The sequence below is a fragment of the Geotrypetes seraphini genome, chromosome 3 (genome assembly GCF_902459505.1).
Source record: "Geotrypetes seraphini chromosome 3, aGeoSer1.1, whole genome shotgun sequence".
In the NCBI taxonomy this organism is placed as follows: domain Eukaryota; kingdom Metazoa; phylum Chordata; class Amphibia; order Gymnophiona; family Dermophiidae; genus Geotrypetes; species Geotrypetes seraphini.
In genome coordinates, this window is record NC_047086.1 from 293,170,304 (window position 1) to 293,186,619 (window position 16,316).

A 16,316-nucleotide genomic window follows, 5' to 3' on the forward strand; every position below is an offset into this window, starting at 1 on the left:
CCAGAGTATGTTCACCTAGAGTACAGACTACTATGATTCCATTATGAATTCATGATTAAATTAATGTGAAAGATATATATATATATATATATATATATATATATATATATTGGGCATCCCTCCTGCCAGTCTTGGATGTGTATGGGGCAAGGGTGTTGGGGAGTATTAGGCAGGAGGAAGTAAGCATCCCATCTCTCCTGCCGATCTTGGATGTATGAGGGGGTGTTTAGCAGGAGAGATGCCCATTCCCTCCAGGCTGTCTTGGATGTGTGTGGGAGTGGGTGACGGCAGTTGTTAAGCAGGAGGAAGTGGTCATTCTTCCTACTGATCTTGGAGGTGTTTGTCAAAGGGGTATTTTCCCTTCCGATCAGCTGAGCTGGCAAAACTTCCTGAAGCCGTGGTTTTGGGGAGTCCTGCTGACTCAGCTGATTGGGGATTCCCATGCCGTGATCAGCTCATCCAGCTGGGTGTCTACTTTTACGATTGTAATGTAGGCCAGCATTTTTTAGGCATACATTTCAGGCGTCTGTCATTTCTCTAGGGAGATGTTTAGGGAGCTTAAACATGCTCAAGGACACTTCCGGGTGAAACCACACCCACGCTCAGCCTTGGGTGTGCTTAAGTGTCCCTATGCATCTCTGTAGACCTGCGACAGATGCCTACAGTATAGGTGACCTTCTTCGCCTGAGTTTTTTTAAAAACGTGCATCCCGATTGGCTGCCAGACAGCGGTAGGACATCTATCGCTGTCTAAAATCGGGGCGCATGGTTGGGAAATCAGGCCCTTAGCGCTTATCATTACCATGTAGGGGAGCAAGCTCATCTCTGTACAGCCTCTAGTAGTTTGATTCATGAAAGGTTTGATGTTGCCAGAGCCCCCTCTCAAACCTCCCATTGTGTCATGGGATCTCAATGTCATCCTGACCTAGCTAATGAAAGCTCCTTTTGAGTCTCCTGACTCCTGTCATTTGAAATACCTGGCCTGCAAGGTAGTCTTTTTGGTGGTAGCCACTTCAACTCACATAGTCAGTGTGCTCCAAGCCCTAGTAGCTTTTCTACCTTACATATGATTCCATCATAGCAGAGTAGTTCTTCACATTTCTCCAAAATTCCTTCCTAAGATGGTGTTAGAGTTCCAGCTTAACTGTCAGTTATTCTTTCCCAAACTGCATGCCTATTCTGGTGAAAAGGTGCTACACAGCTTGACCTGCAATCTATGTAGGTTTCTAAAGCCCGTAGTCAGTCTACCCAAATTTTTGTTTCTTCTACATACAGGCTAGTAGATCACATTTCCTTCTCTTACACCCAGTTTGGGCTGACCCTTGAGGGCCATGTTATGGTTCACAGTGTCGGAGCTATGCTACTTGGTTGCCCACTTGAGGTCAGCCTCCATTGAGGAAATCTGCAAAGCCGTCCACACATTCATATCTCATTGCTGCTTTGAGCACAGTTTCTGATGTAACATTTGGTTTTGTCAGACAGTTCTTCAGAACTTGTTCGGTGTTTATATACAAAGTGGAACAGAATTTAAAAAGGGTATGGGAGGGTGGAGTTGGATTCTAGTTTAAGATCAATTGGATTCTAGCTAGTCTTGCCGTTGTGAGATTGTATTGTTTTAATATTTGTTGTGTTTGATGATCCTAGTAGGGTAGCTACTAGGATCTACTAAAGTAGGGTAGCTACTAAAGTGGTTCTCAAACTTCCTTCGCGCACGTTCCTACATTGTCAACGCAAACGGCTCCAAATCCACTTCGTGGACACCATCCTGCGGGGTCCCACAGGGCTATCCCCTATCCTCTTCAACATGTATATGACCTCCCTGAAGCTTCTCAAACTATCCCCCCTTGAAACAATGTACACATATGCAGACGATATCCTTATCCTCCTCGAAACAGACCAGAACCTTACAAACCTCCAAGAGAACATCACCTCATGCATAATGAGACTTCAAGCCTGGTCCCTCTCTGTTCAGATGAAATTAAATGAATCAAAGACAAAACTACTCTGGCTCGGCCCAAAGTTAGCACACCTGCCCACCCTCTTCACTCTACCCACAGGTCCCGCTCTTCGCCTTGAGTTCTCAAGCAAGGTCCTCGACATCATTATCGATTCCTCCCTCTCCCTAAACGATCACCTGAACTCCTTGGCAAAATCATGTTTTTTCAGCCTTCACATGCTGAGGAAAGTTAGATCCTATTTCCACCAAAAACACTTTACCGTCCTGGTACAATCCATCATCTTATCCAAACTCGATTACTGTAATGCCATTTACCTATGCCTAACAAAAAAAAGTCTTCACAGACTCCAGCTCATCCAGAATACTGCGGCCAAATTGATTTTTGCTAAACGCAAATTTGATCACGTCTCCCCCTTACTTACCAATCTTCACTGGCTCCCTGTACTTTCCAGAATTCACTTCAAATGCTCCTGTCTAGCTTTCAAGATAATTCATGGCATCCTTCCGCCACTAATCCCCCTATCCTTCCTCGCCCAAACGCCTGCTACAACCAGATCCGCCCACAGACATAAACTATCCTTCCCCTCTCTACGTGGCATCCCCCACGCAGGCAAACTGGGAAGATCCCTCCTCTCCAAAATCACGGGCCTTTGGAACGATCTCACTATCCCACTGCGGAACCTGGGCTCCCTCCAACTGTTCCGGAAACAACTGAAAACCTGGCTTTTCTCTAATATATAGCATCTCCTTCTTACTTCCCCTCTTTTCATATGCCCTTGTAAACTCTCCCTCCCCTCTCTTCTTGTATTTTTAAGCTTTGTAAACCGTGTCGAGCTCCGCTTCCGTGGAGATGATGCGGTATATAAACTTAAGGCTTAGTTTAGTTTAGTTTAGTTTAGTTTAGCTAGGGATTCCCAAATGTAAGCATACATCTATCCTGCTTATTCTCAGAAAAAGCAAAGTTATTTGCCCATAGCAGATGTTCTCTATGTACATCAGGGCATGTATCCTAACACCCTTCCCACCTCCTCTTGGATTTGAATTTTTTTAAACTATTTTATGTTACTGAGGGTCCTGATCATGTGCGATGGGACTGCTGACAAAAGCTTCTTAAAAGTATAGAGTACTGGGCAGCATCTTCTCTTTCGGAATGACATCATCCAAGTGTAAGGATATCTATCCTGCTTTCCTCTGAGAAAACCTGTTGTAGATAAGTAACTTAGCTTTCTATATAGATTCTTGAGGCTATTATGGTTTTTCTTTGTTGTATGGTTTCCATTGCACCGTTGAGTCCCTCTCTTTGGCTTCGTTTGTATTGTATTTTCCTGTCTTAATTCTTATGTTTTGTGAAATGCTTTGAGCTGGACTTTTATGTACGAAAAAGGTCTTGTAAAGGGAGACTAAATAACAAACCTATATTCATTTTTTGCCTTGATTAGGTTAAAATCTGCTCGAGATGTAGTGTCTAGAACTGGCCATTCATTGGCACTTGGCTGTCTCCATCGTTATGTTGGTGGAATAGGATCGGGACAGCATCTGAAAACAAGTGTCAGTATTTTATTGGCACTAGCACAAGATGGAACCTCCCCTGAGGTCCAGGTAAAGAATGGGAAATACTCATGGAGTATTTTTATTTTACTTTAACATATTTTTATTTATAGCTAAAGTTACAATGCAAGCAATTTCAAATATGTATGAGCGGTCATTATGTATGTATACACTTCCCCCTCCCCATTCGCGATTTCTGCACTCGCAGTTTCACATAATCGCAATTTTTTTCTGGGGAGGGGGAAAATTTTAAAAAACATTTTTTTGACCTCCCTGCCACCTTCCCGGCCTTACCTGGTGGTCTAGCGGGCTTTAGGGGCAGGAGCGATCTTCCTACGCTCCTGCCCCGTGCGATCGCCATGAGGAAATGGCTGCTGTGAGTTTCCGTAGTCTCTCGAGACTACAACGGGAACTCCCACAACCATTTCCTAATGCATGGGGCAGGAGCGTAGGAAGATCGCTCCTGCCCCAAAAGCCCTCTAGACCACTAGGTAAGGCCAGGAAGGCGGCAGGGAGGTGTGGGTGGGTCAGAGCCGGATATTCGTGGTTTTTCACCATTTGCAGTCCGGCTCTGCCCATATCCCCCGCGAATAACGAGGGAGAAGTGTAGTTACAAAATTATACTTTATCTCCAATGCAAAGCTTGTTCAAATACAGAGCAAAGTAAACCAATGTGTATGCTCAGTTACTATAAACTTTATGAAAAATGTCTTTCTTTAAGGATTTTACTCCCTAAGTAGCTTAGGCCCCCTTTTATCAAGCCATGATAGTGCTGCTGCCACGGAAAATGCTCCAACGCTCATTCAGTTCCTATGAGCATCGGAGCCTTTACCACGCTGGTCTGCACTAAAACAGTTAGGACCTCTTCTATCAAACTGCGCTAGCAGTTTGTAGCATGATGAGTCGCGCTGCTCCCAATCCTCATAGAGTTCCTATGAGGGTCGGGAGCAGCGCGGGCCATTCAGCTTGGCTCTCTGCACTAAAAACTGCTAGCGCAGTTTGATAGAAGAGGCCCTTTGTAAAAGGGGTGCCTTAGTTTTACTGTTATCCTTAATTTTTCTTTTTCTTTGTCACATGGCCAACTTGTTTACATAGAAACCAAAATAGGTGGGCCAAAAATAAATACTGAAAGAACTCATAAAATTACTATGTTAAAATTATATCAGCCATTGAGAACCCTTAGATCAGTTAATGCTTTTTTGCTGAAGATTCCATCTTTCAGGAACATTAAACCAGAATGCACTGTTTCCTGAAATCTGTGCTATATCAAATTTTCAATTATTTAAGGAGATAACGACAATCTTGTTTTTGCGTGCATATTAAGGAATTTTAGGTAGCTAGGTTCCACTATCTCTAAGAAGAACATAAAAATAGTCTTACTGGGTCAGACCAATGGTCCATCTAGCCCAGTAGCCTGTCTTCACAGTGGCTGATCTAGGTCACTAGTACCTGGCAAAAACCCAAATAGTTGCAGCATTCCATTTTATCAGTCCAGGGCAAGCAGTGGCTTCCCCCATGTCTGTCTGTCTCAATAGCAGACTATGGACTTTTACTCCACGACATTGTCCAAATATTTCTTAAAACTACCTACGTTAACTGCTTTTACCAAAAACTTTGGCAACATGTTCCAGAGCTTAATTACTCTCTGAGTGAAAAAATATTTCCTCCTTTTGGGTTTTAAAAGTATTTCCATGTAACTTCGTTGAGTGTAATCTTTGTAATTTTTTGCAGAGTAAAAAAATCAATCCACTTGTACCTGTTCTACACCACTCAGGATTTTATAGACTTCAAATGTTTTAAAATGATTGTGATTTTGTTTTTGTTGTTGTTTGTCTATATTGGCAATTTATTGTGAATGTATTTCTTTAAGGGTTTTTTTATTAGCACTGTATACCATAAAATCATTTTGAAAGTATAGTTTTGTATTCTGTTTACTAATTAAAACCCAGGGCAGTGCTATGATTCTCACAACCTGCACTTCAGTGTTTTTTATGAGTAAATAGTGATTTAGTTTTTTAATAACCAAGTTTATAAACAAGGATTAAGAAGAAAAAAAAATTAATTGAATCAGGTTGGGCAGACTGGATGGACCATTCGGGTCTTTATCTGCAGTCATCTACTATGTTCATCGGGGCACCAAAAACTATATCTTCTTCTCTTTTTTTCTTCACTGTATCAAGTAATTTGGTCAGAAGGGATTCCAGATCATGACTATTGGATACACATGCCTTCCAGATGTACAGCTTAAATTTGAACTCGCCCTTAGCCATGGCACAGCATTCCAGCTCTAGTTTCTTAATTTCTAAAATTCACACACAGGACCTTATTCTAACTCTATGTTGGTTTCTTGCTGGACCTCTGGTTTCAAGTTTTATTTAAAATTTGATTGATCTCTTAATCGAAATTCTAAATGATCAACATGATTTTAAAAATATTTACAATATTCAAGGGGAACCAACTGGCAGACTTACAAAAGACGCTCAGGACTTACAGCGCCCAATGGGAGAGGAGGGTAGGAAATACAATAATGGATAGGAAAGAAAGACAGTAAAGGGAAAAATATCAGGATGAGTAGAGTAGAATCAAAAATAAAGAGAGAGATAAATAGAAATAAAAGAGGAGGAATAGAGAAATAGATAAAAGATAAAAACAGCAGGAAACACAAGAAGAGAAGCAACTCTGTGGAAAGGTAACAAAGCAAGTAAGCATTTGAGATCCTGACTTAAAAAGCTTAAAGATCAAAGGCATCTCTAAAAAGAAAGCATTTTAGATTACGAATCTATCCAGAAAGCGCTCTTCTCTTAAATGATTAGAAAGAGAGTTCCAGGTTTATGGTGCCGTGACGAAAAAAATGTATTGTCGACAGGTATTGATAATTTTAAGAGAGGGGACTGTCAATAGATGTTGATTATCGGATCTGAGTAAACTGGTAGTGGCATGCGGGATAAGAAGTCTGTCGATGAATATAGGGGCCTTTGAAAGAACTTAAAAGTTATTCGTAAGCTACTTGAAGCCAATGGGCTTTCTTTAAGAGAGGCGAAACGTGATCGAATTTCTTGGCTTTCATTATAAGTTTAATGGATGAATTTTGAATGATCTGCAAGCGTTGTATCTCTTTTTGTGTAATCCCTTTAAATACGATGTTGCAGTAATTGATTTTGGATATTACCAGGGAATGAATAAGTATATTGAGTGATTTGGGCGTTTGCTCCAGCAATTCTAGTTCTCCTCATTTTGGTTTTCTCTATTGCGTACTTCTCTGAGCAACACTGAGATTTTCTCCTGGTTGTCCATTTCCTCTCGTGTTTTCTGCTACTTGTGACCACTTTTCTTGAAGTACCTTTATTGCTTCCCAAGAAGATTCTATTCAGCACCTCAACTCTGCAAGCACATTGCGTCTTTTCGTTTAGTTAGGTTACTCTCAACTCTACGGTATCTCCTTACCTTCAGTTGATGCCACTGGCTCAGCCATGTGGTACCCCCCTTCCCCAAAATCAAAGATATTACTCCTAAGTTCTGGTTACCCATGATCCCACTTCTATAGCAAAGTAAAAGGGTACAGTAGTTCAGTTGCACGGGTTTGTTACTTTGTTTTTCCTGTTCACTTTTTTAGGTACATGTGTTATCGTAGTCCCGAGTAGTAGATAAGTGCTACATATTTATCATGGCTTGTTTCTCCTTTCCTTATTTTTACTTGGGTAAAATTTTATATATTGTGATTCCCAAATTTCTAATGTACTGTTAACAGGGGACAGTTTAAGAGTTCAACTACTTTCCTTCTAGAAATATGCCTTCATGGGTTCAGGTCCCAATTTTAGTAGCACTCTAACCCTACTAGGCTCCTCTTTTTCAGTACATGAGGAGCCTTTAAAAACAAAACACTTTTTGTTTTTAAAAGATATTAAACAAATTCTTACTAAATCTCTGAGGGGATTTCGTATTTACTGGCATTGCTTGTGTAATATGCTTCCCCTTCCTACTCTCTACTGATTTTCTCATTTTAAGGCTTAGTACAATCCTTTCTCAGCTTTCGCAAGATACGATAAAAAAATTAAAAAAATATTTATCAGAAGGTTATTTTCTCCACAGTAAGCCACTATTTCGTTCTAATTTTATACTTCATAGCATCGGCTTTTCTTTCTTTCCAGGATAGTTCCTCCTTTTTATCCTCTAAAGCTATTCTTTTCGTGAGAATCATGCTTTCATTGCTTACAAAATTCCTTTCCCTTTTCATTCGTATATACTCTGGGACATGACTGGTTTCAACTGCTCATTTGGTCTGTTGCTCTGTAGAAAGATTTATGGTACACTCAGCAGTTTCATAAACACGTTACGTCTCTGTTAAGCTTATCTAGGGAAAACCATAAACTCTGATCCAGGTCCAAATATCTTGGTCTATTTATACGACACAAAACCCAGGCTAATGAGAAATATCTTTATTATGAAAATAGAAAAATATAATTCACAGTCTCTTGAGGTGGATCCGGCACGGGGAACGTAGACTTCAGAACAATCTCCAAATGGTCAGCCTGGAGAACAATGTCAGATATTTGTTCTTTGGGAACGCTGACAATCTCGTGGTCTGTGGGACCCCCCTCTGGAACATTGGCATACCGTAGCTCCAAAATGTGTGGATCCGCTGAACGCAGAAAATTGATTTAAATTGAAGTATCGTTTCGCTCCACAGTACTGGCAACTTGGGGCAGGCGTGTAGTCGGTACCTTCCCAAAAGGAAGGGGACGCGTCACCTGGGCCCAGACCACTTCTTGGACGTAATCCAAAATAGGGCTCAATCTCTTCAAAACATCGTTTCCAATCAAAAACTCCTCTCCTGGACTAGTGGTAATAATCACTGGGTGTTTGACAGTCATTTTGCCTAACTGCAAGGTAAGCAAAGTTTGACCAACTGTCTCAATGTTCTGATATCCATATGCAACCAAAGACAAATCACTGGGAATAATCAACAGTGGATTCTGGGTACCCAGGGTAGTCTGCAAACGTTGAATAGTCCCTGAGTGATCAAAGTCACTTCAGAAGCCGTATCAAGTAAACTGGGACAGGACAAGACCTGTTGGAGAAACAAAGGTAAAGTGTACCGTTGACCCATAGGCGTTAGCCTACCCAAGAAATACTTGTGTGACTTAATGGAATCCCACGAAGGAAGCCACTCTGTGTCCTCAGATAATTAACTGGATTGTACCGGATCAATGTCTTGTGTAGCATCAGGAGATGTTGTTTGGACAGAAGATACAAGAGTGGGTGGAGACATCGGTTCTCGGACTAGTCATGCGTTATCGTCCTCCAACAATTTGGGTGTGTCCTGAGGGAGCCTGGGTGTCAGTTGCTATAGACTTGACCACTCGAGTGCTGGAAGGCTTGTAACCGACATTGTTATCCTTTCTCCTCAGGGTCTGTTCCCTTCTCGCTGGGACAGGTACTGCCAGTTGTTTGGAAGTCAGTTCCAGGGTAGAAATATGATCTATCAGCTGCGCCAATTGTTCCGCTATCATGCGTCTGTCCTCATCATCAAGATGCCTTGGCTTATTTGGCCGTCTCTTCTTCTGTGTCTTGGGTCCATCCCTTTTGGGTGGTGCAGCAGAAGAGGAAGGCAGGTCCGCTGGACGGGGTGATACAGGTCCTGGAGTGGAAACTACAGGGCTACTAGGTTCCAAAGCAATTGAAGTCTGAACAGCGCAAACACTTAGCTTCTGTTCCTTAGATCATGCTTTGGGCACCGGTTTCTCAGATTGGCCTGCAGGAACCCTGACTTTATGATCATAGAAATCCTCAGCTATGGCCAGGATCGATGAGTAAGAGGCCTTTTTCATACCAGCCACAACCACACTCATATATTCAGGCAAGGCTTTTGCAAAGAGAGATCGGAATTCTCCATACTCCAGTTCGTCCTCCGAAGGAGTCCTGTCTGGAAAATAATGTTGTTTCAGACGGAAAGCAAATTCACGGGGATTTTCCTGGAGCCCACAGCGCAAATGGAATGCAGCTTTGCGAGACTCAGTGGAATCAGCGTATGTACTATAACGTCTCTTGAGTTGTTGTTCCACTTCTAACACATCCGAAGTACCAGTGATGATGGATCGCAACGTCTCAGAACACTCGGAAGCAAAGGACCAACGGAGTAAACGGAGTTTATCACTTTCCTCTGTTACTACATAAGTCTCATAGAACTCATGTATTGAGGCCAGATGTGCTTCAATAGTTAGCTTAGTTCCCTCTCTAAAGGGTTCTATCATCTGTTTAAACATCTTCATTAACTGGGCGTGATAGGGTGGTATGGAATAACCACCTCCTCGCTTTTGAGTATCCTTCACAGTTTCAGTATTGTGATGTGACCTCTGTGGAGCATGTTGTGAAATGTTTGGTGCTTTGGCGCCATCTGGTGGTTGTTTAGGCTCACTGTAAACTAACCTTACCGGATGTGGTTTAGAATCAGCAGGTTCAGTGACGTCACAGGAATTTGAGATAGACCTTACAGGGCGTGGTTGCTGCACTGGGCGGTCAACTAGTGACACCAATTTCTCAGGGCAGGGTTTGTTACTAGGTAACAAGTCCTCTGTAGTAGAATCAGAACACTCCTGCAAATTCCTGTACCCACCCCACCCCCTAGAGCTGTGAAAAGGACAAAAGACAGTTCTAGGAGCTGGTGTAGGGGAATGTGGAGGTGAGACAGGGGGAGAGGGAGGGGGAGTGGCAGCCTGAATATCCCTCTCACTACAAAAAGCAGCAACCTTGTCTTGCAAAACTTTCACATCAGCAGCTAACGCAGTCCTTTGGGAGGAAATAGCTTGCACATCCTGGCGCAGAGCCAGATTATCGGCATCTGCTTAATATAGAGAGTCAGTCAGCTGTGTAACATGTGACTCACACTCAGAAAGTCTATTCTGAGATTCAATAAAGTCAGCTTTTAATGCACACAATTGTCTGTCAGCACGGGCAGCCTTCTCATTAGATAAACGCTCAGTAGAATCTAAATTTTCACCCAGACAGACATAAGCAGCAGTTACATCCGCTAATTCAGTCCGCAGCTTAGACAAAACCTCAGCGTGGTTTTTTACAGCCTTGTCATGATCTTTCTGACAAGTAGATAAAGAGAGCTGTAAATCAGCCTTCTGAGCCCGGACATTATTAAGTTGAGTTACCAAAGACGAACACTTCACACAAGAAATATTCACTGGTCTTTTTTTATGACTTTCAAGTTCAGCATTCAACTCAGAACATTGCTGTCGTAACTCAGACATCACCTGATCAAAATCGGAATGCTGATCTTCACAAGTAGAAGCTAACATTTCAAGAGAGTCATTATGAGTCCGTTCCGCCTGCAAAGATTTTTTACAATCCTCTAATTGCTCATACAAATCACTCTGAAGCTGACGTTGTTGAGATAAACTAGCAGAGACAGAAGTTTTAAAAGCAAACAACGCACAGATGAGCTCTGAATAGTGTTCTCCTGTAGGTTTAGTACGAGCTTGCAGGAGACGCTGTAACAGCACAATAAGCCTGATTAGATTCCTCTATTTCTGCATGTAATAAACGAACTAGGTCAGAAAAATACACTTCAGAGTCTGGCTGTTTTAACACTGTCACAGCTAATTTCTGAAAAACATCTTTTTCAAGAGCATGTCACGAAATTTGAGCCTCAGTGTCAACAGACATGGCTACGGTCATAAAATAGAGACCTAAATATCCCGGACGAGCCCCCAAATCTGTAGGAAGATTTATGGTACACTCAGCAGTTTCATAAACACATTACGTCTCTGTTAAGCTTGTCTAGGGAAAACCATAAACTCTGATCCAGGTCCAAATATCTTGGTCTATTTATACGACACAAAACCCAGGCTAATGAGAAATATCTTTATTATGAAAATAGAAAAATATAATTCACAAGCCAGCTGCAATAATTAAAAATATCTGATTACACAAATGAAACTCAGTACATAATTATCACAATCTAATTGTTAGACAATTAAGTAATTCTACTTGTTACACACACACACTAAACAATTCCTTATAATAATAATAATCCCTGATTAGCAAATGATTATATTATCACCAATGGAGCTTTACGAACCTTGTCCTTTATCACAATTGGATCCTTATCTAATTCCCAAGCTAATTAGACAGTAAATTCCGTATTCTCACCCTTAATCAGGCCTCTTGCACAAATTAGGTGAAATGGAAACTTTTCTTGTCAGCCGTGGTAGATAGAAGAAGTCCTTTGTTAAAGGTACGTGTTGGTCAGTCCTGGGTAAGGCAATAAATCATCAGCAAACAAGTTCCTATCCATGCTGAATTCAGAGCTGTTTAAAAAGTCTGAATTTCTCTCTCTTAGGCAGAGAGTCACACGAGGTAACTTACAGGTCTAATTATTAAAAGAAAAAGGTTACATATAGAACACCTGTGGGTAGATGTGAGTTCCCCCGCACCTCATCACAGACTAACTAATAATTAGCACCTTCTTTCTTGGATCTCATCAGATGACTTCCTCGGACCAATCCAGAAACAGAACTTGGATGAAAAGCCTTTCTGTGGAAAGTATCATATAAGCTGGTAGACCCAGGGCCGTTAGACAGATAAGAACAGGATAATTTCCCCCATATTCACACAGTCCTATAATGAAGGCACAGATGAATGTCCTTGAGTAGAATAACATTCTGGTACATACCCATAATGCATCAGGCAGAAACAGCAAAGCTGTGTACTTCTTTCTTCTTGCAAAATTCATGCTGGAAAGTTTCTTGTGCAGCAGAAAGATTTCTTAAGACAATGGTTCAGGCTTTGATGACATCATAGAGGCCTAACCTGCAGGTGTGAATATAGAAATACCCCTACAGCTCCATATTGATGTATTTGCTAGTAGTCCTTTCTTATTTGATTCTTGAATCTTTTTGGCATCTCCATCACCTATATTTAGATTTGCCTGCCTCTAGGAGGTCGTTTATTATTTTCTCAGCCTCTATACATATAGGTTTTCTCGGAATCCTCCCGTTACCTCTAATAGAGCATGGAGTTCCTCTATTCATTTTTTTTCCATTATGTTCCTTCCCTTGCCTCCGCGCTCTCGTATCAGACATTAGGTCTAGGTTTTTGCGAGAAGGAATTGACTACCCACATGTTCAGGAATGAATTGTCTGTCTGTCTACTAGAAAGAAGATTACTGAGGTAAGAACCTAATCTTTCCATAAATAGATGTACTGGACAGACTGGATGGTTCAGTAGGTATGTTTTGTCATCACTTGCTATGTTCAATTCAAATCAGTTTATATCTTTCCATATCAATAGAAGTTCTAGACTATTATGTTAAATAGCAAACTATGAAAGTGATCTGCTTAGTAATGTCCAGAACACAGCCCTCAGACTCATATACTCACTCAGCAAATACGACCATATTACCAAAGCATACTTAGAATCTCACTGGCTACCAATAAAAGCAAGAACACAATTCAAACTCTACTGTCTCCTATTCAAAGTAACCCACGGCACGGCACCCAGCTACCTAAACAACCGTTTTCACTACTATCTCTTATCCAGAAGAAGGAGAACACAGAACATTTTCACCTACCCTCCTCTCAATGGTACTCGACGTAAGAAACTTTATGACAACCTACTAGGAACACAGGCAGCTAATATTGACTCCGACATCTCAAAATTACTGATCGAAATTACAGACATAAAAGAGTTCCGAAAAGAAATAAAAACACTACTGTTCAAAAAATATCTCCCATCAATCTAAACCGCCATCTAATGAGTTCCCAATCAATTCCTTTGGGAACAGAATCTCTTTATCCAACCAAAATAAACACCCTACTGTCCATATCATCAATATTAATTAATCAACATCATGCAATCATCAAAACAATAAATACACCTCCGCTTATAGGCATATGATGCTACTCTCCATCTGAAGAAACTTGACTCAGCGCATGTAACAACTTTTGTAATCTAGAATATATTGCAATTCTTTATTATCCACCAGTTGTAAATTGACTCAGTTGCTATGTAACATCTCCTGTGATATTGAATGTACTATAATTCTTCAATATAAACTGTAATTAACTCTTCTCCTGTAATGTAATTCTACTGGAAATGCCCAGATATCTTCTTTATTGTAATCCGTGGCTATGTTACATCTGCTGCGATATGTATTGTAACTCCTCACTGTTACTTGTAATCTACTCTTCTCCTGTAATGTAATTCTACTGGAAATGCCCAGATATCATCTTTATTGTAATCCGCCTAGAACCGCAAGGCACAGGCGGAATAGAAATCCCTAATGTAATGTAATGTAATGTAATGTTTCAATAGACAGAATATAAAAGAAATGAATTTTTTTTTTTGCAGACCTGGTCTCTCCATTCCCTTGCCCTGATAGTAGATTCTAGTGGACCGATGTATCGTGGATATGTGGAGCCAACCCTCTCTCTGGTTCTTACTCTACTACTGACAGTTCCACCTTCTCACACAGAAGTGCATCAGTGTCTGGGTAGATGTCTAGGGGCCATAATCACAACTGTTGGACCAGAACTACAAGGTAAGTTTTCACAAGCTGAAAAAGCAAGGGAAAAATTGAGGCCTATAAGTTGTTGGATCAGTTTCACTCAGAAGGAATCTTGTAAATAGAAAGTTGTTGAATTGCACCATAAGTTGAAAAACAAATGGGTGCTGGACCATATAAACCAAACCCAAAATATAAAAAGTGGAAGGATCACAAATAGGATGAGAACAGGAGTCCAAAATCAAGCCAAATAGAATGGATACACTAGGAAATAGTGGATACTGTGGATGGGCCATAATGGTTCTCTATTTCTATGAGGAGGAGATAGTGGATGGGCCATTTGGCCTTTATCTGCCATAATGGTTCTCTGTTTCTATGAGGAGGAGATAGTGGATGGGCCATTTGGCCTTTATCTGCCATAATATTTCTATGTTTTTATGATTTTGCTGCCTCATTCTTTTTAATAAAGTGGCTTGATTTTGGACGCCTGCTCTCATCTATTTGTGGCTCTTCCACTTTTTGTATTTTGGAATTGCACCATAAGACATTCCTATATCTGTTGCTTTGTTAAATGCTAAAAATGAAACACCACAAGGCATTTATTTTACTTAATCAACATAAATTATTGTTTTATCTTTTGAGCTAGTATTTTAACAAAAGGTAGTTTTATAATACATAAACTAATAGGACAGGTATTCTTACTAGAGAAATGTATAGTATATATTTTACTATGTTTTTTGTTTCTTGCTTCATGTTTAGGTAATGGTGCTACCATTTCAACAATCCGTTCCTCTTGTTTGGTGGGTTGTGCAATCATGCAAGATCATTCAGACTCTCTTGTTCAGGCAGCTGCAATATCCTGTCTTCAGCAGCTTCACATGTTTGCACCACGCCATGTAAACTTGTCTAGCCTGGTTCCCAGCCTCTGTGTGAGTATACATTTTTATTGGACCCATTTCAAATACAGAATCCTACAACTTGTTATCAGATAAAGGTCTTAATGCCCTTCCAGCTTCTCATCTCCATTTTCTTGTCATCTCCATTTTAAAACAAAAGCTTATTTTCCTTTAAAAACTGCCTGCTTTCTCTGTATTCTTTGGAAGTGTTTGAAAGTTTCTGTTATATCATTATATTCCCACTCTCCTTCCTTCATGCCTTCTAATCCTATATAATAAAACCTTACCCGCGCATCCGCTTTTAAATGGCGTGATCCCTGCCGCTGTGAGTTGTGATCCGTGGCTGTATTCTATTTTAGAATGCGGTGGCAGGGATCACTCTGGCCACTCCCCTCCTCCCGCCCTCACTCATCAACCATTGAGGAAGCGCAGGCAAGCTCTCTCCCTGCCCGCGTCCTCAGCAGGGAACACACTGGAGCTTCCCCCCTCCCGCCCTCATTCACCAATCGCCGCTGTTCCTCCTCTTCAAAGCATCCTGCGATCGTGGCCAGCTTTAGCGAACCGCACAGGCCGCTCTCCAACCACAGTAGCACGTTCCCTTTGATGCACGGGATCGCGTCAGAGGGAACGTGCTACCGAGTTGGAGAGCGTCCTGCGAGGTTCGCTAAAGCTGGCCACAATCGCAGGCTGCTTTGAAGAGGAGCAGACCAGAAGACGCTGGGATGGCGGGAGGGTAAGAACGGGAACAATACAGGGGGAGAGGGAAAGGGGGCTGCTTTGGGGGAGGGGTGTGCTGGGGACAGACAGCTTTGCTCTGGGGGGGAAGACAGAAGGGGCCATTGAGAGACAGTTAGGGAGAGGGAAAGGGGGCTGCTTTTGGGGGAGGGGTGTGCTTGGGACAGATAGCTTTGCTCTGGGGGGAAGACAGAAGGGGCCATGGAGAGACAGGGATAGGGAAAGGGGGCTGCTTTGTGGGGAGAGGTGTGCTGGGGACAGGCAGCTTTGCTTGAGGGGGAAGACAGAACGGGCCATGGAGAGACAGTTAGAGAGAGGGAAAGGGGGCTGCTTTGGGGGTAGGTGTGTGCTGGGGGGAATACAGAAGGGGGGGCCATGAAGAGACAGTCAGGGAGAGGGAAAGGGGACTGCTTTGGGGGGAGGGGGGTGCTGGGGGCAGACAGCTTTGCTCGGGGGTGAGACAGAAGGACACAGACAGCGGCCAAGGAGAGAGAGAGAGAAAGAAACACAGACAGACACATCTGTTCTAGCACCCATTAATGTAACGGGCTTAAAGACTAGTGTATACATAAGACCTTAAGTTTCTCTTCACATATTTTATGGTAAATTTTTTTTATCATTTTAGTAGCTGCCTTCTGAGCCAACTCATTCATCTCTGCATAGTTTTGCTG

At 41.8% G+C, this 16,316-nt stretch overlaps 1 protein-coding gene across 7 annotated transcripts in view; it reads left to right on the plus strand.

Moving 5' to 3' along the window:
* Nucleotides 1–16,316, plus strand: part of HEATR5B (HEAT repeat containing 5B) — a 297,408-nt gene that overhangs the window by 136,770 nt on the left and 144,322 nt on the right. For all 7 annotated transcript variants that reach the window (XM_033938914.1, XM_033938913.1, XM_033938919.1 and 4 more), the window contains 3 exons: nucleotides 3,396–3,555; nucleotides 13,861–14,050; nucleotides 14,774–14,943. In XM_033938914.1, the coding sequence (XP_033794805.1) occupies nucleotides 3,396–3,555; nucleotides 13,861–14,050; nucleotides 14,774–14,943 (520 nt within the window). The remainder of the gene's footprint in view (nucleotides 1–3,395; nucleotides 3,556–13,860; nucleotides 14,051–14,773; nucleotides 14,944–16,316) is intronic.